Source organism: Neovison vison, chromosome 3 (assembly GCF_020171115.1).
Source record: "Neovison vison isolate M4711 chromosome 3, ASM_NN_V1, whole genome shotgun sequence".
Lineage (NCBI taxonomy): Eukaryota > Metazoa > Chordata > Mammalia > Carnivora > Mustelidae > Neogale > Neogale vison.
Genome location: NC_058093.1, coordinates 214,464,240 through 214,488,155, shown reverse-complemented (window position 1 = coordinate 214,488,155; position 23,916 = coordinate 214,464,240). Strand labels below are relative to the sequence as shown.

The 23,916-nt window shown below is 48.6% G+C and overlaps 1 protein-coding gene across 1 annotated transcript in view; it reads left to right on the top strand.

Moving 5' to 3' along the window:
- Window positions 1-524: 524 nt before the first annotated feature.
- UPB1 (beta-ureidopropionase 1) overlaps window positions 525-23,916 on the top strand; it is a 30,655-nt gene continuing 7,263 nt past the window's right edge. The window contains exons 1-6 of the mRNA XM_044243822.1: window positions 525-694; window positions 7,409-7,580; window positions 9,216-9,303; window positions 17,096-17,190; window positions 20,603-20,764; window positions 22,768-22,937. Coding sequence (XP_044099757.1) covers window positions 591-694; window positions 7,409-7,580; window positions 9,216-9,303; window positions 17,096-17,190; window positions 20,603-20,764; window positions 22,768-22,937 — 791 coding nt within the window. The 5' untranslated portion in view covers window positions 525-590. The remainder of the gene's footprint in view (window positions 695-7,408; window positions 7,581-9,215; window positions 9,304-17,095; window positions 17,191-20,602; window positions 20,765-22,767; window positions 22,938-23,916) is intronic.

Genomic DNA, 23,916 nt, shown 5'->3' with positions numbered 1-23,916 from the left:
GGCCGGCCCGGCTGGCAGGCCCGGTTCCGCCGACCGGAGACCGAGGTCGGGGCGAGGAGAAGCCCTGCCCACTGGCGGCGGCGGCGGGAACCGGCCCGCGAGGGTCCGACCAGCGGGCCAGGCATTTACCTCAGACCGTGCCGCTGCCCGCCCCCGGAGGCCGCGCTCAAGGGCTCCCTCGCCGCCTCTCCGGATTCTCGGTCCCGCCAGACACCTCCGGCCAGGAACCGGACGGCGAGGGAGGAGGCAACAGAACGCATCTGGGGACCCGCAAAGGCCGCAAGCGGCAAAAAGCCGCAGCTCCTGCGTGCAGCAGAGGCGCGAGGGCTCGGGGCGGTCCCGCCGGTGGAAGGGGAGTGTCCTAGCGCGTGCGCAAGGAGGCGCGAAGGGCAAGGGGCGGTCCCACCCGCGAGGCCCGGGAAGGCGCGAGGAGGGGGCGTGCCTCACGTGAGCCCTCCAGAGGCCGAAGGTGAGGGGAGAGAGGAGAGCGCGTGCGTGGACCTGGTTGTCGGCTCCTCCTCTTTCTGGGGGCAAAGGGTAGGCAGTACAGGTCTGGGTTAGCGCCTTGTCCGCACTTGCAGGCTCCAGCCATGGCGGGTCCTGAGTGGGAGTCGCTGGAGCACAGTTTGGAGAAGCACCTGCCTCCTGCAGACTTGCGGGAGGTGAAACGCGTTCTCTATGGCAAGGAAACCAGGTCTGGGGCCCAGAGGTTCGGGTGGGGGGACCTTGGGGCCAGTGAGTGTGGTTTGGGGAAACAAGGAGAGTGCTTCAGGATCTGAAGGGTTCTGACGGGACGATGGAGGTCTGAGTTGTTGAGCAGAAGCCTTAGGAGATCCAGTTGTGATGGCTCTGGGCCTCGGGGGTTGCATAACCCCAACTGACCTTTACAAGCCAGTTCTCCCCCTTGTTGCCCAGAACTCGGAAGGGAAAAGAACCTGGAAGGGAAAGGACAGGTTTTTACTCTCTGTCGTTTTCTCTGTGGCCACCCAGCTCTCTACCTACTTCCAGGGACCAGCTTCCCCCCCAGACGCAGGCCTATGCTTTGGGTGTCTGTCTGGGTCAGTGCTTCAGCCAGAGCACCTAGCAGGTCACCTGACTGTCCAGGCCCAGCCCCTACTTCCTGCAGTGACTAGGCCTCTGGCAGATCCTTGGAGGTAGAGGCTGGCTGAATCTGGTTGAGTAGGAACCTTACCCACTGGCAAGCCATAGGAATTAGTTACCACACTCAGTGCAAACGTTTTTCTGCTCCCAGCCAGTCGTGTGCATCACTAGGACTAGGTTAGTGCACTGTTGGAACTGGGTATACAGAGCTGGAAGACACTTTCTCTCTTGTTTCTCTTCAGTCCATTTTTCTCCAAGCAACCCAAAGATGTAAATCATATCTTCTTGCTCCTGTGCTTAAAATTCTGTGAAGGAGGGGCACCTGGGTGGCAGAGTTGGTTAAGCATCTGCTTTTGGCTCTGGTCGTGATCCTGGGGTGCTGGGTTCCAGCCCCAGAGTTGTCAGTCTTCCTGCCCAAAAGGGAACCTGCTTCTCCCTCTCCCTCTGGCCCTCCCCAGTCACCCCTTGTGCATGCATGCGTGCTCTCTCTCAACTAATGGATAGAATCTTTAAAGCAAGGGCGCCTGGGTGGCTCAGTGGGTTAAGCCGCTGCCTTCGGCTCAGGTCATGATCTCAGGGTCCTGGGATCGAGTCCCGCATTGGGCTCTCTGCTCAGCAGGGGGCCTGCTTCCTCCTCTCTCTCTCTCTCTCTCTCTCTGCCTGCCTCTCTGCCTACTTGTGATCTCTCTCTCTGTCAAATAAATAAATAAATAATCTTTTTAAAAAAAAAAGAATCTTTAAAGCAAAACAAAACAAAAACTCCTCTGTGAAGGAGTCCCATGGCTCTTAGAGTGAAATCCAAACTCTGACCCCATGCAGCTCCTAACATCATCTCCTTCCACTGCTTTGCCCACTGGTGGGCTCCCCCATTACCACCCAAGCCAGACTATGTACTTCCTGACCTTGTGGCAATGACCTTGAGGCAGGAACCTGATCAACCTGAAACTCAAGGGTGGAACAGTGGTTGGAACAGTGGTTCCCAGCCACTGGCTGCACTGGAGTTACTGCAGGGAGGTCTGATCTCAGACCTAAGAGAACATAAAGTGTACTTGACCATCTGCTAGTGAACAGAGCTAGTGGATGATAAAGGCAGAACAATTGCCTTTGGGGGTAGGAGTGGTAGAGAACTCTGTTGAAAAGGGCTCTTCATACCCAAAGAGGGATACCAGGAAGTGGATGTCCTTTAAGTTTTCTCCAGTGAAATCATGCTGACCTACTACTTTCCACCATGCCTGTCAAGAGGGAAGCCTCTTAGAGTTGAAGATGTCTTAAAGCAAGAGGGTCTCAGGATGGAAATAGTTTTTTTGTTTGTTTGTTTCTTTTAAGGATGAGGTGGACATGTTCTTCTGGGAACAAATGGAGAGAGTGTGTGGTGTAAGGGGTAAAGCAGAGTCTTAGGAAAAGAGAAACAAGTTTCCAATATAGGTGACTGGCTGGGGCACATTCTAGAGACTGGGATAAGGACTGCCTTGCAAAAGGGACCTTGTATGAGCATTTGGATTTCTCCAGAGTGGGTAGGAATTATAATGCGTGGTAAAATGAGAGCCAACACCCATTGGCTGGTAGTGACTGGGCCCCATCAAAGGGCTTGGCTTACAATAACTGTTCAGGAAGGGTTCTCTTCCACTCAGCGCTGAGGCCTTTCAGGCTTTACCTCTAGGGTATTAGCCAGTGTGCTTGCTCAGTCCCTGCAACTGGGTGGGATTTGGCTATGCACAGGATTGTGAACTGAAGATGGAAAACCGTTAGTCATTTAAAAACTCTTTTCCTTTACATTCCTGAAGATAAAATAAACATGTAATCTTTTATCTTAAAAAAAAAAAACCTCTTTTCTCGGGGTGCCTGGGTGGCTCAGTGGGTTAAAGCCTCTGCCTTCAACTCAGGTCATGATCCCAGGGTCCTGGGATTGAGCCCCACATCGGGCTCTCTGCTCAGTGAGAAGCCTGCTTCCCTCTGTCTCTGCCTGCCTCTCTGCCTACTTGTGATCTCTCTCTCTGTCAAATAAATAAGTAAAATCTTTAAAAAAAAAATAAATAAAAACTCTTTTCTCACTTAAACTCCTGCTCACTTCTTATACCCTGACTGACATGGCCACCTCTGTGAAGGAAGGGCTGGTGGAGCCTGAGTCCTCAGCCCCTCTTTGGGGCTCCTGACTGCCTTCCACACAAGACCACCTTCTCTCCCAATTACTTGCTGTGCCAAACACAAAGAGACGCTTAGTAAATGTTTAAGTGTATGGGATAAATGGGCTTTTGCTTGGGCCAGGCAGCTGAAATCCTCAAAATACATGGACTCTCAATTTTAAGACAGCCAGAGCCAAGAAGCATTTATTCATTCAACATTTATTACATGTTTATTTTTGTCCTGGGCACTCGGAGTACAAGGATGAGTAAGCCACAGTTTCCCCCCTGGAGGGGTTTTCTGCCTTTTCATGGTTGTCATACATGGTGAGAGAAGGATGCAAGGTGGGCTGGAGAGAGTGTATGTGAACAGAGGTGGGGGTGGGTCAGGAAGGCTTCCCAGGGGCGCCATGCTGAGACTGTATCCTGAAGGAGATGGAGAAGTTGGTTTGGAGACAGGAAGGGCTCGGGTACTCCGGATCAAGGCCCAGACACCAGGGAGCATCTCATTCAGGGATTACAGGTGTAGAATGCTCTGGGGGGAGGGTAGGGGGAGGCAAAAATAGCTGTCTTAGGCCCAGGGGTCCTGTACACCATGTAAGGCAGCAGGACCTGTCCTAATGGTGGTGGGAGTCTTTAGAGAATTTGAAAAGATCAGGTGAAAGATGAGAAGGTCTAAAGTAACAGAGTTACTTCAGGGGGAGAATCCTTCCTTGCCTTTTCTAGTTTCTGGTAACTTCTGACATCCCTTAACTTGTGACAGCATCACCCCAATCTCTGCTTATGTCTTCACATGGCCTTCTCTTCCCCCTGACTGTCCTCTGCACATCTCTTACAAGAATACTGGTCGTTGGATTTAGGGCTTGCCTGTATAATCCAGGATGATGTTATCTTGACGTCTTTAATTATATCTGCAAATGTCCTTTTTCCAAATTAGGTCTCATTCACAGGTTTTGCATATAGGATGTGGGTGTCTCGTCGGGGGCCACAGTTCAACCCACTACAGGGACTGTGCAGAGGTGGTCCTCACTGGGGGAGGCTGGTATTGGGATTGTCCTCATTCCAGGAGGAAGAGTGGGTGTGGAGTGGGAAAGGCCTGGGAAGGGATTCGGGAGAACCTGCTGTTAAAAAAAAGTCCCAGGAAGTGAAGACTTTGCATGGTACTTCAAGAGGTGAGGAAGTAGGGATCAGGGACCTAGGGCAAGTATTAAAGACACCAAGCAGGATAGGGACAGAGTGTCAGGTAGTACAGGGAGGTCTAGAAGGATGAAGACAGTTGTATGAGGCTCTCCCTTTGCTAAAGCCAATCAGAAGGCTGGTGGAAATTCAGAGTGGGGAGTGGGCCCCAGGGAACAGGTGGCAGAGGGAGGTGTGGGAGGTAAGGGCTTTGGGCAAGCTCCCTACTAAGAGGAGGTGAGGAGTGCAAGTGAAGTAGCAAGAAGGACCTGTGTCGTTTTTTTTTTTCCCCCTCTGTTATTTATTTATGTAATGGGAAAGATTCAGATAGCTTTTTTTTTTTTCTATTTTGAGAGAGAGAGAGAGCGCGAGAACATGAGCAGGGGGAGGGGCAGAGGGAGAGGGAGAAGTAGACTCCCCCCGGGCACAGAGCCCTAGGACGCAGGGCTCAATCCCATGACGCTGAGATCATTACCTGAGCCGAAGTCAGGAGTTTAGCCAACTGAGCCACCCACGTGACTCTCAAGGGGCTTTAATGGTGGATGTGGTAGGTCTGGAGGAGACAGGGAGGAATGTCTGAGCATACTGTTAATAAGAAAGGCAAGAGGTAGAGCAGAATATACAGGACATCAATGTAGTTTACACACATAGAGGAAAATATTGGAAGAATACCTACATTGTTAAGAGGCGTTGTCTCTGAGATTTGGGACTGGACCTGAGGGACGGGATGGGGAAGGCAACCCAGTTTTCATTTGACATCCTTTCCACTGTTTGTTTTTTTTTCCTCCCACAAACATGTGTTTCTTTAGTAGCAAAGCTCTAGTTTAATTATTTAAAACATTGATGGTAAAGAGCTATTAGAGAGGAAAGATGAAGTTGTAGAAGCTAGAGGTCGCAGAGGAGGCAGGAGTTGGGCTCCCTCAGGCGAGGCCTGCCTTGACCCTGGTGGGGGAGATGGGCACCAGGGGAGGGACCCAGGAGGGTATGTTGCAGCCAGAGCAGGAAGTGGTGGGCTTTCCTCCTTGACATTAGAGGTGAGGCCATGAGGGGCCTTAATATCAGGATAAGGGGCAGAAGGGCAGAAGGCCAATACAGGGATCAAGGGAGGGTTTCGGGCAGCATGGAGCCCTTCTGAGGTTATGGTTCATCGATTGGTCTCTGCCTCAGCCCCCAGCGGAGCCATACTGGTCTATGTCCACCACATCCCTATGCTAAGCCTTTGGTGGGCACAACACTTGTTCATGGAATGGGGCTTGAGGGTCTCTTGGGTTCTCCAAGACTAAATGGGCTAGGGCATGGTGACAGACTACTTGGATAACAGGAAGGTGGAGGTCACTAAACACCGTGAGGGTAGCTCACTCTGTGTGACTTGGAGTGGCCTGGCCTGTGCCACCTGAAGCCTCGGAGGATGAATGTCCTCAGGGAGCTCGGTCGGGGAGGGATGGAGGCAGCACTCAGTGTAATGACAAAGCAGAGAGGCTGCACATCTCAGAATAATGGGGCTTATGGTGGTGGGAAGATGGGGAGAGCCAACAGCTATGGGTATTGGATAAGAAAAGACGGCCAGAGGCTGAGGGACCTCTGTCATCCAGGTGACGGCTACAGGTGGGCTTGCAAGGATGAGACAAGATCTCTTCCATCTGCTCTCTTCCTGGGAGGAGACCAAGATGGAGGACAGGCTTGCCAAGATGTTTCTGAAAGGATGGTCCTGCTCCCCCTGCCCGAGGGCCTAAGGGGAAATGGACACACAGAGCCCTTCTCCTTTTTCTCCTGTCCTCCATGGTGACTTGTCCTGGGACTGAGGTCTGTGGCAGGGGAGCCCTCTGCTTGAAGGCAGGACTGTGTCTGAGGCAGTCAAGGCGAGGGGAGGTGCGGTGTGGGCACTGCTGCTATTTCTAACCTGCTGAAGTGAACGGAACCCTGACTATTTGAAAAGCAAGCTGATTGTCAGGGGCGGAACCCAACTTGGAGCTGTCAGGGCCGTCACATGGAAACCGCCTGGCAGGGGGTGGCGACAGGGGGCTTGGGCTGACAGGGCTGTGATTTTGAAAGAAACGTCTTTAAGAAAGTGATTTAAAGTAGGAGAGAAATATTATTATTAGATAATGGCTGTCAGGTTATTTTTTGATGTGTTCCCTGAGTATTTCATAACCATCTTGCCCCTAGATGGTAAGGCCTTCCTGGCCAGAGGCCATGTCCCGTGCACCTGCGGGTTTCGCCTGAGCGCTGGGCATCCAACCAGCATCAGGAGGTGTTTGCCATTTGGCCAGTGGTCACTTAGGCAGAAGGTTTTATAAATAATCCATTTGCCTTTGTCAATAAACCATAAACCAGGATGAGTGCCTGCATCTTTGGTCTGGATACCTGGGTCCCACCAGGTCCCCACCCCCCAGTATGGGGCATGGGACTGCCCCTGGTGGGAGCAGCCACAGGACGGGGGCGGGGCTCACCGGAGACCTGTAACCCTTAGCAGCGAAGGGTCACAGGAACCCACCCCTACCATGCCATCAGTCCCGGCCCCTCCACCCAGCCATCTCCTAATCTCAGTTCTCAGCAGTGGCTCTGCCTTATCACAGCCTGTCCCACCCGCCAGGCTCAGGGAGCCCTCTGATTCTAGTCCACAAACACTTTTGGAAATCCATTGCCTCTCTTCTGTGCTGACTGCTGAGACTTAATCTCCATCCTGAGGTCAACAGCTCCGGAACATCAACCTCTTGACCCATCACCCTGCAGCCTCCGCCTTCCTGCTCCCCAGCTTTGCCAGGCCTGACTGGGACAGGCACCTTCCTGGTGAAGTCCACACTCAGTGTAGTGTCCCTTTTCCACCAGGCAGAGCCCTCCCCCTCCCGGCCCCTGCTGCAGCTTCCCACGAGTGGGCCATGGCACTGGGTTGCTCTGTGCACCTCCTTTCCAGATTGCCCCCCAGAGGTGTTGGGGGGTGGGGCATGGAGGGGAGGTTTCAATTCAGCAGACCTCATGCAAATCGTTTCCCACCTTTCCTGCCCATTTAGGAAGCTTGATCTGCCCAGCAGGGCTTTGGAAGCTGCCTCTGAAGGGGACTTTGAGCTGCAGGGATATGCCTTTGAGGCCGCGGAGGAGCAGCTGAGGCCGCCTCGGACTGTGCGCGTGGGACTCATTCAGAACAGAACTCCCCTGCCTGCAGATGCCCCCGTGGCAAGACAGGTGCAGCCTCTTTTGACCATAAATACATAAACGGGGCTGTTGGCCTGCTGTGTGTTTTGAACACGTCCACAGTCCCTGGGTGGCCACTCACTATGGATCTGGAGGCACCACGATGCTTCTGCCCTGACTAACCCCCCTTCCCTGTAGCCCACATCTCTGGCTCCTCTTGATCGAGCCTCTCACTCCTCACTGCCGTTTCCACCTTCCCCTCCATGTCCCCTCCTGTGATGCATCTGAAGTTCTGTTCATCCACTGGGAGGGCTCCCTTCGTCTGGCTCATGTTCTTTCTGGAACTTTGCCTCTTAGTCTTTTGCCAGAAGGTATGCCAGTGCATACCGGTCAGGACCCATCTGTCCTTCCGGGATCCTGAGGGTGGGGACTCACCAAACCCAGATGTCTGTCAGCTGATGGTGCCTCGGGGTAGCAGGAATATGAGACGCATTTCCTTATGACCTTATGGTTAATATAAATGTGATGGCATTCTGGGATGTCCCTAAAGAAATAGGGTGTCACAGACACAGGTGCCTTGTTGGCTACGCTTCTTCCCAGCATTCCTCCAGCTGCTCAGACTTCTAAGACTTTGTCTGCAGAGGTTTCCTGGGGATACAGCATGCCTCTGAACTCCTAGGGGTTCTTGAGAAAAGGTCAGTTGGATTTCAGGTCAGGTTCTGCATCATCTTTCACTTTGGTCCTTCTGCTTTTGTTGGATTAAAATATTCCTGGTTCAAGATCCCTTTTTGTCTCTGGATTAATTGACTGTGAATATGTTTCCTCAACCGTCCCAGACTGTCAGGGGCAAGGGACAGTATTCTCACCCCCCATAGCACCCAGAACACTCCGCACACTGTCAGCACCTAACAGATCTCCACAGAGCTTCGATGTGCAACCCTTGACAGGAATAACCCATCCAGGAAAGATTGGGTGGAGTGGGGAAGTATATTCCTGAAGGAGGTCATGTCTGGAAAATGGGATCCATTCATTCAATGATAAGAGACACCCAGGAAAATGGAAGTGGCAGTCCAAGTCATGCCAGAAGCCATGAGGGCAGGATGGTAGACAGTGGACTATGTCCTGAGGCAAAAGGAGAAGTTAGCCCAGGGGATGACTAAGGTGTGCCCTGGGTGTGGGCACCTCTTGCGGTAAATAGCAGATAAGCTTCTGCAGTCCTCTGAGCAGCCCCTTGGGGCAGATGGTGTTCTCCCCATTCTCCAGGTGGACAAACTGAGGCTCTGAAAGGCAGCGTCGAGTAGGTGGGACCTGAGAACCTCTGCACTTCCACCTTTTATTTGTTTGTTTATTTAGAGCATGGAGGGGGAGTGGGCAGAGGGAGAGAGAATCTCAAGCTGACTCCACCTAGTGCAGAGCCTGACACGGGGCTGGATCCCACAAATCTGAAATCATGACCAGAGCCAGAAACAAGAGTCAGATACAAATGACTGAATCACCCAGGCACCCTAGGCACCTCCACATTTTACTGCAGATTTTGGGATTGATGGGAGTAGGATACACACCCTCCTCATCCTCTTGCAGCTGCCTAGGTCGGGGGTAGTTTCACATCCCTGAGGAGGAGTTCTGAAACTGGTCTCAACCAACAGAAGAGAATAGATTCTAATCCTTGCTTTTTTGAATTGCCAGGTCACCGCCCTTCACAGACGCATCGAAGCCATTGTAGAGGTGGCCGCAATGTGCCGGGTGAATATCATCTGTTTCCAGGAAGCCTGGAGTAAGTGTCTCCTGTGTGCTTTCTCTGCTGCCTACAGACAATAGTGTGTAATCTTCGTGTCACCAAGAAGACTGCTTGATTTTTTAAAAATCTCTTCTCTCATCTGTAGAAAGATTCTTTACTCAACAGCACTGGAAAGCCAGGAATCCTGGCCTCTGTGCACCCCAGTCTGTTATCTGGTCCTGCCGGTTCTTCTTCCCAAATTGTCCTGAACTCGTTCACTTGTTCCTGCCTACCATCGTATCTACATCGTACACCTACTGCCCTGGCCCAAGGCACCATCAGCTCTTACCTTGGCTTCTGTAATTGCTTCCAGTTGGTCTCCCTGCGCTGTCCCCTTTGGCTCCTTCTAACGCACTCTTCATGCCTTCTAGAAAAGATCTTTGCAAATCTCAACTCTTGTACTGCTTAGTCTGTTGCTTCCCCTGGCCTCACCTCGGCTGGGCTCTGCCCTGACCTCCCTGATCCTTCACACCCCTACAGCACCCTCCCTCTCCTCATAGGCCGCTGAAACAGCTGCTCCCTCTGCCTGCCTGGCCTTCATCTCCCTTGCCCTCCCCTCCCCCCTTGCCTTTTAGACCCTGTCCAACCTTGACACAGAAGCTCAGAGCCCACCTCCCTATCTAAAATTATCTCCCTGTAACGGTACCCCTGGTACCATATACCTTTATTTTATTTTTATCAAAGTTACACATGCTCATGGTTGGGAGTCAAATGGTCTACAAGGTCTGTTACCAAAAACTAGCTGTCCTCCTCCCCACAGGCAACCACTTCTACTCTCAGCTGGTTCTTTGGGAATCTACCTTTGTGTTGCGGCTTCCTGATTTTTCAGTTTCGTACCATCTGTTAACTTCCCGCTATGGAAGAAGACGGCATGAGTCCCTTGCCTCCTCTGCCCACTCTTTTCACACCTACCCTTCCTATCTTCCGTCCATTCTCTGCCAAGCCATTTTGCAAACTTAGATTTCTTTTCCTGAATCACCTTCTGTTTTCCCCAGAATTTGCTTTGTTTTCTGCACACTTACCCCAAATTCTACCCCAAACTTCCAGCTTCTTAAATCCTTTGGACAGGTTTAAATTTGTGAAGCTGTCTGCTGGTTTCATCTTTTTTTTTTTTTAAGTTTTTATTTTAAGTTTTTATTTTCATTCCAGTTAGTTAACATACAGTGTTATGTTCATTTCAGGTGCAGGATATCGTGATTCAGCAGTTCCATACATCACCTGCTGCTCATCATGACAAATGTGCTTCTTAATCTCCATCACCTGTTTCCCCCATACTCTCTACCTGGTTCCATCTCCTTGAAGACTATGTCCCCAGAGCCTTCTGACTACTCTAGTCTGAATTAGTTGCCCCCTCTGCTGGCTGCATGGCTGTCTTCCTGGGATTTCCCTTCACTGCGTCATGCTGGGGAGTTCCCTTATCTTGCTCTTGTGTTTCTCCTGTCCCACATCTTCCTCTTTCTTGCCTTTCTCCCTCTTTTGGGTTTACTAGGTTTCTGAGAAAGAACACATAGGAGGTAACCTTTCTGAGACTTTGCATCTCTGAAAATAGGTTCCTCCTACGTCTAGCTTGATAGTTTGGTTGGGTATCGAATTTTAGGTTAGAAATAATTTTCTTTTGGAAGTTTGAGCACATTAGTCCTTTGTCTTCTGGCTTTGGGTGTCGATGACTAGTCTAAAGACATTTTGACTGATGACCCATTGCATATGATATGTTTATTTTTCTATAGAAGGTTGTAGGATTTTCTCCAATGTTTTGAAGTTTTACAATGATATGCCATGGTGTGTATCTTTTTTTTTTTCATTAAGTCAGCTAATTTTTTTTTTAAAGATTTTATTTTATTTATTTGAGAGTGAGAGAGAGAATGAGCGAGGAGAAGGTCAAGAGCGAAGCAGACTCCCCATGGAGCTGGGAGCCTGATGTGGGACTCGATCCCGGGACTCCAGGATCACGCCCTGAGCCGGAGGCAGTCGTTCAACCAACTGCGCCACCCAGGCGTCCCAAGTCAGCTAATTTTTTTTTTTTTTTAAAGATTTTATTTATTTATTTGACAGAGAGAAATCACAAGTAGACAGAGAGGCAGGCAGAGAGAGAGAGAGGGAAGCAGGCTCCCTGCTGAGCAGAGAGCCCGATGCGGGACTCGATCCCAGGACCCTGAGATCATGACCTGAGCCGAAGGCAGCGGCTTAACCCACTGAGCCACCCAGGCGCCCCAAATTTTTTATAAATATTTATTTATTTATTTATTTGACAGACAGAGATCACAAGTAGTCAGAGAGGCAGGCACAGAGAGGTAGGCAAAGAGAGGCATAGAGAGAGAGAGTGGGAAGCAGGCTCCCCGCTGAGCAGAGAGCCCGATGTGGGGCTCAATCCCAGGACCCTGGGATCATGACCTGAGCCGAAGGCAGAGGCTTAACCCGCTGAGCCACCCAGGTGCCCCTAAGTCAGCAAATATTTATTAAGCATATGCTACATGCTGGTACCATCATAGGTATTTGACATACAGCAACAAGCCAAAAGACACACACCTCTGCCCTTAGGGTGCTTCTTGTGGGGAATGGGGAGACAGTACATAATATGTGTACATCTATTTTCATCCATTATTCTAGGGACTCCGTGGCTTCCTCCCGGCTAGAAATCTGGGTCCTTCAGATCTACTGTTCATTAGTGATTTTCTCCCCTCTTTTTTCTTCCATCTCTTCCTGATACTCCTTCTATTAGGCTGTTAGAACCCTGGACTAGATCCCTAATTTTCTGAAGTATTTCCTCCTATTTTTCATCTTTGTCTTTTTGCTCAGTTTTCTGGTAGATTTTACCTTAATTTGCCATTTAGCCTTTTATTCAGTCTTTTGTTTCTGCTGTCATATTTTGAATTTACAAGAGTTCTTTTGGTCTGAAAGTTCCAGTTTTATGACATCCTGTTCTTATTGTATAATCGCAATACTTTCTCTTGTCTCTGAGGATGTTAGGTAGCATTTTTTTTTCCTCCTTGCATGTTTCCTACTTACTCCAAGTTGGTCTTTTCCCCCCAGCTGCTTATATTTTAAGAATTGGGGGTTAAAAAGCTGATTGCAAGCTCTGAGTTTGTGGGAAGAGCTCCTTCCCACTGAGCTTCATGAGAGGATGACTTGGTTTAGCTGTTTGTTAGCTAACCCTTCACAGTAGTGTCTTTGGGTCATCCTTTTCAGACTGGTCAGAGTCCATAGAGAAGATTCTTCTTACCCCCTGCCAAGAAGAGAAAGAGGATAGGGGTCCAGTGTGCCAGTGTTTCCTGAATCTCTCTAGTTTTGACACTCTACTCGTCTTTATCTATCCTGGCTTCCCCAAGGCCAGAGGCCTTCTGTTTAAGCACTTGTAGAGAATGAGCCCCTAGTCTTCTCCTAGGGGTGGGAGGGACTCATGCCAGCCTTGTGTAGTGGAGGAGGGATCTGGGCTTCCGACTGCTCTTTTTTTCTTTTATAAGATTTTATTTATTTATTTGACAGGGAGAGCGAGTTCACAAGCAGGGAGAGTAGAAAGTAAGGGGAGAAGCAGGCTCCCTGCTGAGCAAGGAGCCTGGTGAGGAACTTGATCCCAGGACCCTGTGATCATGACCTGAGCCAAAGGCAGATGCTTAACCAACTAAGCCACCCAGCCACCCCCTGACTGTTTCTTAAGCAGACTTTTGACGAATTTTTGTTCGCCACCCTGCCCTACTTCCCCACCTTCAGAGCCTCATGGTTCCTCTGACTCTGAAACTTTCCAAGGGTATATGGTGGAGAGGGGGGTGTTCCCTGGCTTCCTCTACTGCTGGGAGCCTGAATTTTCTGGGTCCATCACAGTATCTACCTTCATCTCCAGCTCTCTAACCTCCTGTGTTTTGTTGCTCTCGCCCTTTTCTCAGTGCTTCATCCTCATGGGTTTGTACCTTTGCATAAAAATCCCTTTACTGTCATTTGGTGCGGTCGCAGAAAAGAGCAAAGGTATGCATCCAAAAAATCTGTACCCAGAAGTTCATCTCGTTTTCCATGTTCCTGGTTACTTATACCTTCACTCATTTGGGTGACACTTTTGATTTGTCTGCCTCTTCCATTAGACCATAAAACTCTGTGAGGCCATTGTCTGCGTGGTGTTAGTTTATTTTTCCCATTCTAATTATCACCACTGTTTTTAACGTGAAAAATATTTAATTGTGGTAAAATACATAAAACATAATATTCGTCACTTTAATCATGGGCAAGGGTACAATTCAGTGATATTAAATGCACTCACAGAGTGTAACTATCACCACTGTCTATACCCAAAACTTTTTCAACACCTCCAACAAAAACCCTGTACTCATTTAATAATATCCTTCCATCCCACACCTCTGATAAACTCTGTTCTATGTTCTGTCTCTATGAATTTGATTACTCTAGGGACCTCACGTAAGTGGAATCATATAGTAATTGTCCTTTTGTGACTGGCTTATTTCACTTTAGAATGTTGTTTTCAAGGTCCATCCATGTTGTGGCATGTGTCAGAATGCCCTTCCTGGGGCGCCTGAGTGGCTCAGTCATTAAGCGGCTGCCTTCAACTCAAGTCATGATCCCAGGGTCCTGGGATTGAGCCCTGCCTCGGCTCCCTGCTTGGTGGGGAAGCCTGCTTCTCCGTCTCCCGCTCCCCCTGCTTCTGTTCTCTCTCTCATTGTGTCTCTCTCTGTCAAATAAATAAATTAAATCTTTTTTAAAAATATGCCCTTCTTGGGGTGCCGGGGTGGCTCAGTGGGTTAAAGCCTCTGCCTTTGGCTCAGGTCATGATCTCAAGGTCCTGGGATCGAGCCCTGCAGGGGCTTTCTGCTCAGTGGGGAGCCTGCTTCCCCCCCCCCCCCGCCTGCCCCTCTGCCTCCTTGTGATCTCTGTCAAATAAAAAAATTAACAAAAAAAAACCAGCCCTCCTTTTATGGCTGCATAATATTCCACGGTATGGCTAGACTACAGTTTGTTTATCCATTCCCCCATCCCTGTTTTATCTTTTTCCTAAAAAAGAAAAAAAAAAGATTATTTGTTTTAGAAAGAGAGAGAGAGAGAGCACACAAGGGGTAGGAGGGGTGGAGGGAAATAGAGAATCTCAAGCCAGCTCCTCACTGAGCAACAAGTCCAATATAGGGTGTGATCCCACAACCCTGAGATAGTGACCTGAGCCAAAAATCAAAGGTCAGACGCTTGACTGACTGAGGCACGCAGGCTCAGTTTTATCTTTAAATGTTTTATCTTTAATGAACAGTCGCTGCTACTGACAGACAAAATGTTTACTGGATGTTTTAACCAAGTTCTTCACTTTCTTGGATCTGGACTCCTCTGGACAAACTCCTACTCATCCATCAAGGCCTCGCACAGACACCCCCTTCTTTGGGGGACCCTGGGAACTACCCAGCATAGAACTGAGCCCTGTGTGAAATCGTGCAGCCACACGAGGTTATAATTCAGTTCCCCCCCATCTAGGCTGGTAGCTCCTGAGGGCAGGGCCAGGCCTAAATTTAGAGCCTGACTCGCAGAGTGCTGGCTCAGTAAATAAGGAGTCCTCTTCCCCTCTAATCTGAAAGCTGTAGTTGGACTTTGTAGCTAGCCTCCCCTCAACCTCCATTCCACATTCCTCTTTGGAAAGTTTGTTTACAGAGGTTGTGTAAACAGGAAAAGAAGCCATTAAAATGGAAATGGAGAAATTTGGAGAGCTTAGCAACCTGCAATGAAGTCAGAAAGGGAGGTTTTATTCTCTTGGGGTATTTCAGTCTCTCCTAATGTGCTGAAAGCAGAGAATAAATGGTCATTAAGGATCTTTTTTGTCAGTAACAGCTTTTTTGTTGGCTTCCTTAAAATAGTTTATCCCTCTTTGCTGAAGGCAAGCTTGGGGAGTCTTGAGTCTGAGCCGAGACCCCTGGGGCTATTGCTGGCAGAGCCCAGGGGGCCAAGATGGTGATGGTGCCATTGGTAGCCTCTTCAGGCTGGCACCATCCTAGGACCAGCCATCCTACGACTGAAAGGAATTGGAAGACTGATGCTTTGTTCTCTTCCTTCTCTGTGAAATGAGTGTCTCCCCTACTTCACAGGATATGGAGACCAGCTGCCTATCCTGGGCCCATGGCCCACTTTTGGGAAAGGTTAACTATAATTAGTTCCCCAAATAGGCCATCCACCCTGTGCCATGACCACTGAAGGCACTTGCCGTTCACATCATACTCCTTCCTGAATATCCTCCCTGCAGGTTAGTCCATTCAGAGCGATGTGAACTATAGCGAGCATCTGGAAACTTCGATTAAGCTAATCTCCCTGGGGGGAGGGGGGAACGGATTTGGGTTTTTGGAAAGAGGAAGGTCTAAAGAGTGTACGGAATCAGTCCAAACAAAGAATTCAGTGCTCCAAAGCAAGAAGACAAAGACAAGCAGCACACTGGGAAACGGGCGAAGGTAATTATGCACAAGACTGCCTAGAGGATGAACCCAGAAAGGCCAGTGACCATGTGGCAAGGTGCTTTCCTACAGGTGATAAGGGAAGTGCCTACTTAGTCATGGTGCTCTCCCAGTTCACACCATCAGACTGGCGGACGCTAGAGTGTGGCTGAGGCTGGGGAACGATAGAACTCAGGTGGCCAGAAATCCCTGTACCCACCCCATGGCAGCCGCCAGCCTCTCCTACAAAGGCGAGCATCATTTTCAACCCGGTATGTGTAGCATTCTGTGAACGGTTACTACATATGTTGGTACCTGCTGCTTGAAAAATAAAAAGCACACAAAAATCAGTTTATGAATTTAATGAAATTTCTTATTTAATTAGCCCCCTTATGGCATCTAGTCACGCATTTATCCTTGGGGAACATTCAGTCCATCATCTGGCGGTTCCCAGATTTCTTATGGGAGTTCATTAAGTGAGTGGCTTTTCTTGTTCCTGAAGAAGCCTCTCTATGACCATGAGGAGGAACATTCTATGGTGACGTGCCCAGGGTCACCTGTGCCATCCTCAGTGGCCCTCAGACTTTCCCCAGGGAGTCTTGGCTCTGGTCCTACCAACCCACAGACTAGCCAGCAGTTTGGGATCTAGAGTAAAATATACCTAAGATCAACTCTACCATTTTAGTCATTTTTGTTCATTTCAGTGGCACTGACCATATTCACACTGTTGTGCAACCCTCGTGTCGTCCATCTCCAGAATTTTTTCCTCTTTGCATGCTGAAACTCTGTCCTCCCCCACCCAGCCCCTGGCAACTACCATTCTAATTTCTGTCTCTATGAATCTGGCTATCCTAAGTACCCCCTATCAGTAGACTCCTATAGCATTTGTCCTTTTATGACTAATGTTTCACTTAGCGTAATGTCTTTGAGCCTCACCCATATTATAGCATGTGTCAGAAGTTCCTGCTTTTTCAAGCTGAATAACATTCCATTGTATGGATACAAACCACATTTGGTTTATCCATTTAAACACCAATGGACACTTGTGTTACTTCCATCTTTCAGCTCTTGTGAATAGTGCTGCTATGAAATGATTATGCACATATCTGTTCAAGTCCCTGAATGGTTTGTTGTTGTTTTTTTTCTCTCAATTCAATTGTTTTTAAGCCTGGAGTAAAGAAATTTGGCCCAGCCCTTTGTTTTGCTATGAAGCCTAGAAGGTTAGGGTCTGCCTGGCACCCACATTGAGGGACACAGATCTTGGAAACCAGGCTGAGACCCTCAGGAGCCTTGTTATCTTGTGGAGACGCTCAGCTGCTGGCTGAGGAGCACCCCTTCAGAGGCCATGAGCACTGAATGTGATTCTGACTTTCTCCTCTTCACAGCTATGCCCTTTGCCTTCTGCACAAGAGAGAGGCTTCCTTGGACAGAATTTGCAGAGTCGGCAGAGGATGGACCCACCACGAGATTCTGTCAGAAGGTAAGACATTAACTGCTCTGTTCTGACAGCAGCTGCCAAACACGTCGGGTCACAGAGCACGACCACAGCTGCTGGGTGTGGCCCTTCACGGAAAATGCACCCATTTGGTGGTGGTTTTGCCGGATCAGATTAGATAAGACTGTTGCTGCCCTTTTTTTAGTGTCCTTTCACTTAAAATCGGGGGATTTCAGAGCCAAGAGGGCCCTTCCTGGCATTTTCAGGTGAGGGAGCTGCAGCCCAGGAAGGGGTGATCTCGCATGGTAGGTTCTGCATTCGGCAAGCTGCAGAGGTGGCCCTCAGGGACCAGGGATGAGGTCGATTCCTTGTCCAGACCTCCGCTGCTTCCCATACTGTTTGCCTGCATTACGTAAGCTTCTCTGTATGGCCTGTCTCATCAGTACAGAGATCAGTCTTCATTTTTCTTTGTGAAAACCTTATGATGTTGTATGACCCCACTGAGATGAAACATCCAGAGTAGGCAAATGTATAGAGGCAGAAAGACATGGTTGCTAGGGGCTGGGCAGGGAGAGGGACAGGGAGTGACTGCTAATGGGTATGGGGTTTCCATTTGGGGGTGATGAAAATGTTCTAAAATTAGATTGTGGTGGTGGTTGCACAACTCCGTGGATGTCCTGAAAGCCACCCAATAGCACACTTACTTTTTTTCCCCTCCTCACGCATCAGCAGTGACCTGAACAGCACACTTTAAAAGGATGAATTTTGGGGCACCTGGGTGGCTCAATGGGTTAAAGCCTATGCCTTCAGCTCAGGTCATGATCCCGGGGTCCTGGGATTGAGCCCCATTGTCAGGCTGTCTGCTCGGCGGGGAGACTGCTTCCCCCTCTCTTTCTACCTGCCTCTCTGCCTACTTGTGATCTCTGTCAAATAAATAAAATCTTAAAAAAATAAAAATACAAGTAAAAGGATGAATTTTATTCCATGTGAATTATATCCTTACGAAGCAGTTCTTACACACACAAACTCATCCATAACAATAAAGAGGTTATGATCAATAATTTCTCCTTGTTCTTTTTTTTTTCCTTTTCTTTTTTAAAGATTTTATTTATTTATTTGACAGGAAGAGGCGGGGGGGGGAGCAGGCTCTCCGCTGAGCAGAGAGCCTGAGGGAGGCTTAATCCCAGGACCCTGAGATCATGACCTGAGCCGAAGGCAGAGGCTTAACCCACTGAGCCACCCAGGCGCCCCCTATAACTTATCCTTATTCTTAACAAAGCATTTTTGTTTTTGTTTTTGTTTTTGTTTTTTTTACTTCTCCACATCCCATTTCAGATTTTATACGTATTTTTAGGGGATTTTTTTGAGCAGAACTGTAATCATAGTGATTCTATCAAAACTGAGTCATGATTCCAAACATCAGTGTTTTCACTCTATCAGAAAAAATCTGTCATCTACCAGATTGTGGATTCTGTGCTGTGGATTAAAGAGAAGGGACTGGTTTAAGTGGTGACTGTAGATGACACACTGGAACCAGGGCTAGAAGAAGAGGAAGGGGGGAGTAGGGATGAGAACTGGTGCAGGAAGACACCTGTCTGCATCGACAGGGGACCAGGACTCATGGATGCCCTTTCATGGCTTGGAGCATCGCCTTCTACCTTGTGACTTTCTCCATCATTAAGGCCAGAGATGGTGACAGGCTGGTTAGAGGGGAGGACAGACGACCATCTGGGGCTGCTCAGCCTGATTGTCACCAGGTCCTTAATGTTCTTATTTGAGAGAAAAGAAATTCACCATCAAAGAGTGTGGTTTGGCTTGGTTGTTATAATGAAAAGTATGATAAATATTATTAGTTTTTTAAATAGTGGTAAACAGCACATACAATTTACCATCTCAGCCATTTATAAGTATATTGTTCAGGGTGTTAAGTACATTCACATTGTTAGAAAACAGATCTCCAGGGGCACCTGGGTGGCTCAGTGGGTTAAAGCCTCTGCCTTCTGCTCAGGTCATGATCTCAGGGTCCTGGGATCGAGCCCCGCATCGGGCTCTCTGCTTAGTGGAGAGCTCTCTTCCTTCCTCTCTCTCTCTGCCTACTTGTGATCTCTCTTTCTGTCAAACGAATAAATAAAATTAAAAAAAAAAAAGAAGAAAACAGATCTCCAGAACTTTTTCCATCCTTTTTTTTTTTTAAATATTTATTTATTTATTTATTTGACAGAGAGAGAGAGATTACAAGTAGGCAGAGAGTCAGGCAGAGAGAGAGAGGAGGAAGCAGGCTCCCCGCTGAGCAGAGAGCCCGATGCGGGACTCGATCCCAGGACCCTGAGATCATGACCTGAGCTGAAGGCAGCGGCTTAACCCACTGAGCCACCCAGGCACCCAGAACTTTTTCCATCTTGTAACTCTGAAACTCTGTACCCATTAAACAACCCTCTGTTCACCCCCAGCTACTGGCAACCATATCCTACTTCCTGTCTCTATGAATTTGACTACTTTAGATCCCTCACATAAATGGACTCATTCAGTATTTGTCTTTTTGTGTCTAGCTTATTTCGTGTAACTTAAGGCCTTCAAGGCTTATATGTATCATGTTAATCACATGTCATCCATGTGATGACAAGCTTTCCTTCCTCTTTAAAGCTGAATAATATTCCATTGTATGGATATACCACATTTAAAAAAGATTTTCCTTTTATTTATTTTTTTTAAGATTTTTATTTATTTATTTGACACACATGGAGAGAGAGAGAGGGAGGGAGAGCACAAGCAGGGGGAGCAGCAGGGGAAAAGGGGGAAGCAGGCTACCCACGGAGCAGGGAGCCCGATGTGGGGCTCAATCCCCTGCGATCACAGCTTGAGCCAAAGGCAGACGCTTAACCCACTGAGCCACCCAGGTACCCCTCCTTCTATTTTTTTCAAAGATTTTAAGTAATCTCTGCACCCAACATGTGCAGAGACCCCAAGATCAAGAGTCCCCCGCTCTACCAGCTGAGCCAGCCAGACACCCCAGATATACCACATTTTATTTATCCATTTATCCATCTGCAGATTTGTGGGTTGCTTCTACTCTTTGGCTCTTATGGAGAGGACTGTGGTGATCATTGGTGTGCAGATACTTCTCCAAGATACTCTTTCAGATATATACCTAGAAACGGGACTTCTAGATCGTATGGTAGTTGTATTTTTAATTTTTGAGAAACTGCCATACTACTTTCCACAGCCACTGCGCCATTTGACATTTCCACCAAGGACCCAAGGACAGCAGTTATTTTTACTTAGCTCAGCTTGGGCCTCAGGACAACGCTGGCATTCAGTCTTCCAAAGAACAAACATAGATGATCCCTATCTCTGAACCAAGTCGAATTATTTAGTAGGATCATCTAATTCTTCAATTTAAAAAAATGATGACATTCCACTTAAAACAATGACTCTGCAGCATTCCTTGTCTTTCCAGCTGGCAAAGAAGCATGACATGGTGGTGGTATCTCCCATCCTGGAACGAGACAGAGAGCACGGGGACGTTTTGTGGAACACAGCTGTGGTGATCTCCAGTTCTGGAGCAGTCCTGGGAAAGACCAGGAAAAACCACATCCCCAGAGTGGGCGACTTCAATGAGGTGAGCTGTCCCGAAGAAAACCCGCTCAGCTTACTGGTTGTTCTGTCTGCACCTGCCTACAGATAGTTCTGGGTGGGAAATCCTGTGTTGGGTCACTCCCAGGTGAGTCCCAGACACCAAGCACAGAGGCAGATTTCTTTTTTTTTTTCTTTTTTCTTTTTTAAAAAACTTTATTTTTCAGAAAGAGAGAGTACAAGCAGCAGGCAGAGTGAAAAGCAGGCTCTCTGCTGAGCAAGGAGCCTGATGCGGGACTCAATCCCAGGACCCTGAGATCATGACCCAAACCGAAGGCACGTGCCCCGCCAACTGAGCCACCCAGGCATCCCTCTTTTTTAAAAAAAAAAAAAAAAGATTTTATTTATTTATTTGAGAGTGAGAGAGTGAGAGCGAGCAAGAGAGAGAACACAAGCAGGGGGTGGGGCAGAGGCAGAAGGAGAAGCAGGCTCCCTGCTGAGCAGGAAGCTCCATGTGGGGTTCGATCTCAGGACCCTGGGATCATGACCTGAGGTGAAGGCAGATGCTTAACTGACTGAGCCACCCAAGTGCCCCTGGATATATATTTTTTTAATATAACCTGACTTCACTTTCTGAAATTCTGAGGTAAGTGATATATAGATTAAAACCAAAATAAATTGTGCACACACATGAAATGATTCCTACAGCCCCTTTCAGGCTCTGAGCTCCTCCTTTGGGAAGTGGAATCCTTGTTCGTAAGTCTCGTGAGGTCTTAGCCATGTCATTATGCCGGACAGCAGGACGTAAATGGGCGTGCCTGTGCACATGGGTATTAGGTAAAGCTCTGTGCCCGTGATGAAGGTGTAAGTCAGGAGAGCTATTCTGATTAGCTAATGGCAATGCATGGGTGGATTGGGTGACTCCACCTAATACGTAAGATATGAAACCTGAACTTGATCTGCAGTAAATACAGTTGTTCAGAATGTGATATACCCTGTCCTTTGCTGCCCTCCCTGATTGTGGGGGTTCCAACCACACTCCCAGACTGGTCAGAAGGACAAGGAAGGATCTACAGAGCTGGATGATGTTCCCTGGGGAGAAAAAAAAAAATCCTGGTGTCTCTCAGTGATAGCTGGAGGTGGGGATGGGGATGGGAAGATGTGCTTGTCACCTGTTTACCCTAGGATTAATCTTTAGCTCCCAGCAGATAGTGAAGGGCTTGTCTCAACACACCAGGATCTATTCTAGTGTCTACCACATGTACACATCCTGGTTGCTGCCTGACCCTAAAACATTTTGAAATTAATGGGAGGAGGCAGAATGTTCTGGGAGCAGATCTCTTTGGGACCCCCAATGGGCCCTCTGGCCCCTCCACAGGGCCATCCTCGAACATGTCCCAGGGCCAGCACCCCAAGGGGCCAGGCAGAGAGGCAGACATGGTAGAACATCCCTAGTCCCGGCCAGGATGCCAGGAATCTCTGTGGAGAACACTTTCAGACTGTGAGCTCTAGTCTCCGATTGGCCTACATGAGCTGGATGAGTCACATGGCCACTGAGGCCGTGGTGTTCTCCCCCAATGGGCGGGGCTCGCTCTGGATGAGTTTCCAGTCCCTTCCACTCTGACATTCTTCAGACGAACATGTGGTTGGTGAAGACATCCACTAACTCATGTTAACACTGACGAGACCTTAACCATTAGTTGTACCATGACTGAAAAACTAGCCAAAGTTCATCCTGAAAATACTGTGGGAAGTTGCTTTGGGGATTTTTTGGACACGCCACCAAAGAAATTGTGGGAAAAATCTTAAGCCGTGGTGATTTCCCAATTGTCTGTGGTTACTGTGTCTGGTTTCTTCAGTTTTTCTTTCTACTTTCCTTTTTTTTTTTTTTTTTTTTTTTGTTAAGCGTATTAAAATTTCGGAACTTAAAGTTACAGCCAAGATTGTGACTTTTGGAGTCCTGACAGTATTTTCTTTTTTTCTGTCAGGTCTAAGGAAGGAGAAATTGTAAGGCTAAGAGACTTTCACGCACGGCCCTTTGTTTTTCAGTCCACTTACTACATGGAGGGAAACCTGGGACACCCCGTGTTCCAGACTCCATTCGGGAGGATTGCGGTGAACATCTGCTACGGGCGGCACCATCCTCTCAACTGGCTCATGTACAGCCTCAACGGGGCTGAGATCATCTTCAACCCCTCAGCCACCGTCGGCGCGCTCAGGTCCGTCAGCAAGCAGGGTCGGGGAGGGTTCTTGGGACCTAGCCCTCTTGCGGCTCATGGCCCAGCAGCAGGGTTCCAAGGTGGGTGGTAGATGTGGCAGGCAGAGGTGGTCACCAGGTCGTCTTAACAAATCTTGAGCCATGGGATTGTAAAGTACCCAGAGCTTAGAAGGTGCCTGGCCAGCATTAGCACCCCCTTCCCTGTCATGGCAGCCACTATGCCCTTGGACAGGGGGCCTGGGGATTCTTAAGCCTCTTGTCTGTGACATCCAGCCCATGGAGGGCAGACACCGGGACGAGGGAAGGAGCCAATGAGAGCATCAAAGCTGAGAGGGTACTTAAGAGATCAGCCAAGTGGTTCTGAAATTTGTTTTTAACTAGCAGACTGTTTTCTAAGATTTTATTTATTTATTTGACAGAGAGAAATCACAAGTAGATGGAGAGGCAGGCAGAGAGAGAGAGAGGGAAGCAGGCTCCCTGGTGAGCAGAGAGCCCGATGTGGGACTCGATCCCAGGACCCTGAGATCATGACCTGAGCTGAAGGCAGAGGCTTTAATCCACTGAGCCACCCAGGCGCCCTAGCAGGCTGTTTTCTTATAACACTCTTATAACGTGTTTAGGCATTAGCCTTGTCGTGAAACAGATGAATCTATTCTGAGGAAAGCAGTAGGGGGGAGGGCCCTGGCAGTCCCTGGGCTCCTGTGCAAGACCCCTGGGGCCCTTCATTTAATAATGGTGGGTGAGCTAAGATGACCCAGCATGAGTGCACTTCCGCGATTTCTTTCTTCCCCAACGGCTGAGTATTTGGGTGGTTTCCAGTTTTGCATCATTAACAAGTACCAGAGCTCTAGGAATTTATGTGCAAATATCTTTCTCCCCAACTCACTTCCTCCAAAGCAGGATTCCTGGTTGAGGAGGTGCTGGCTCTCACCCTCGTTGTCCTGGTTGCCAGTGCCCTAGCAGTGGGATGCTGGTGGAGT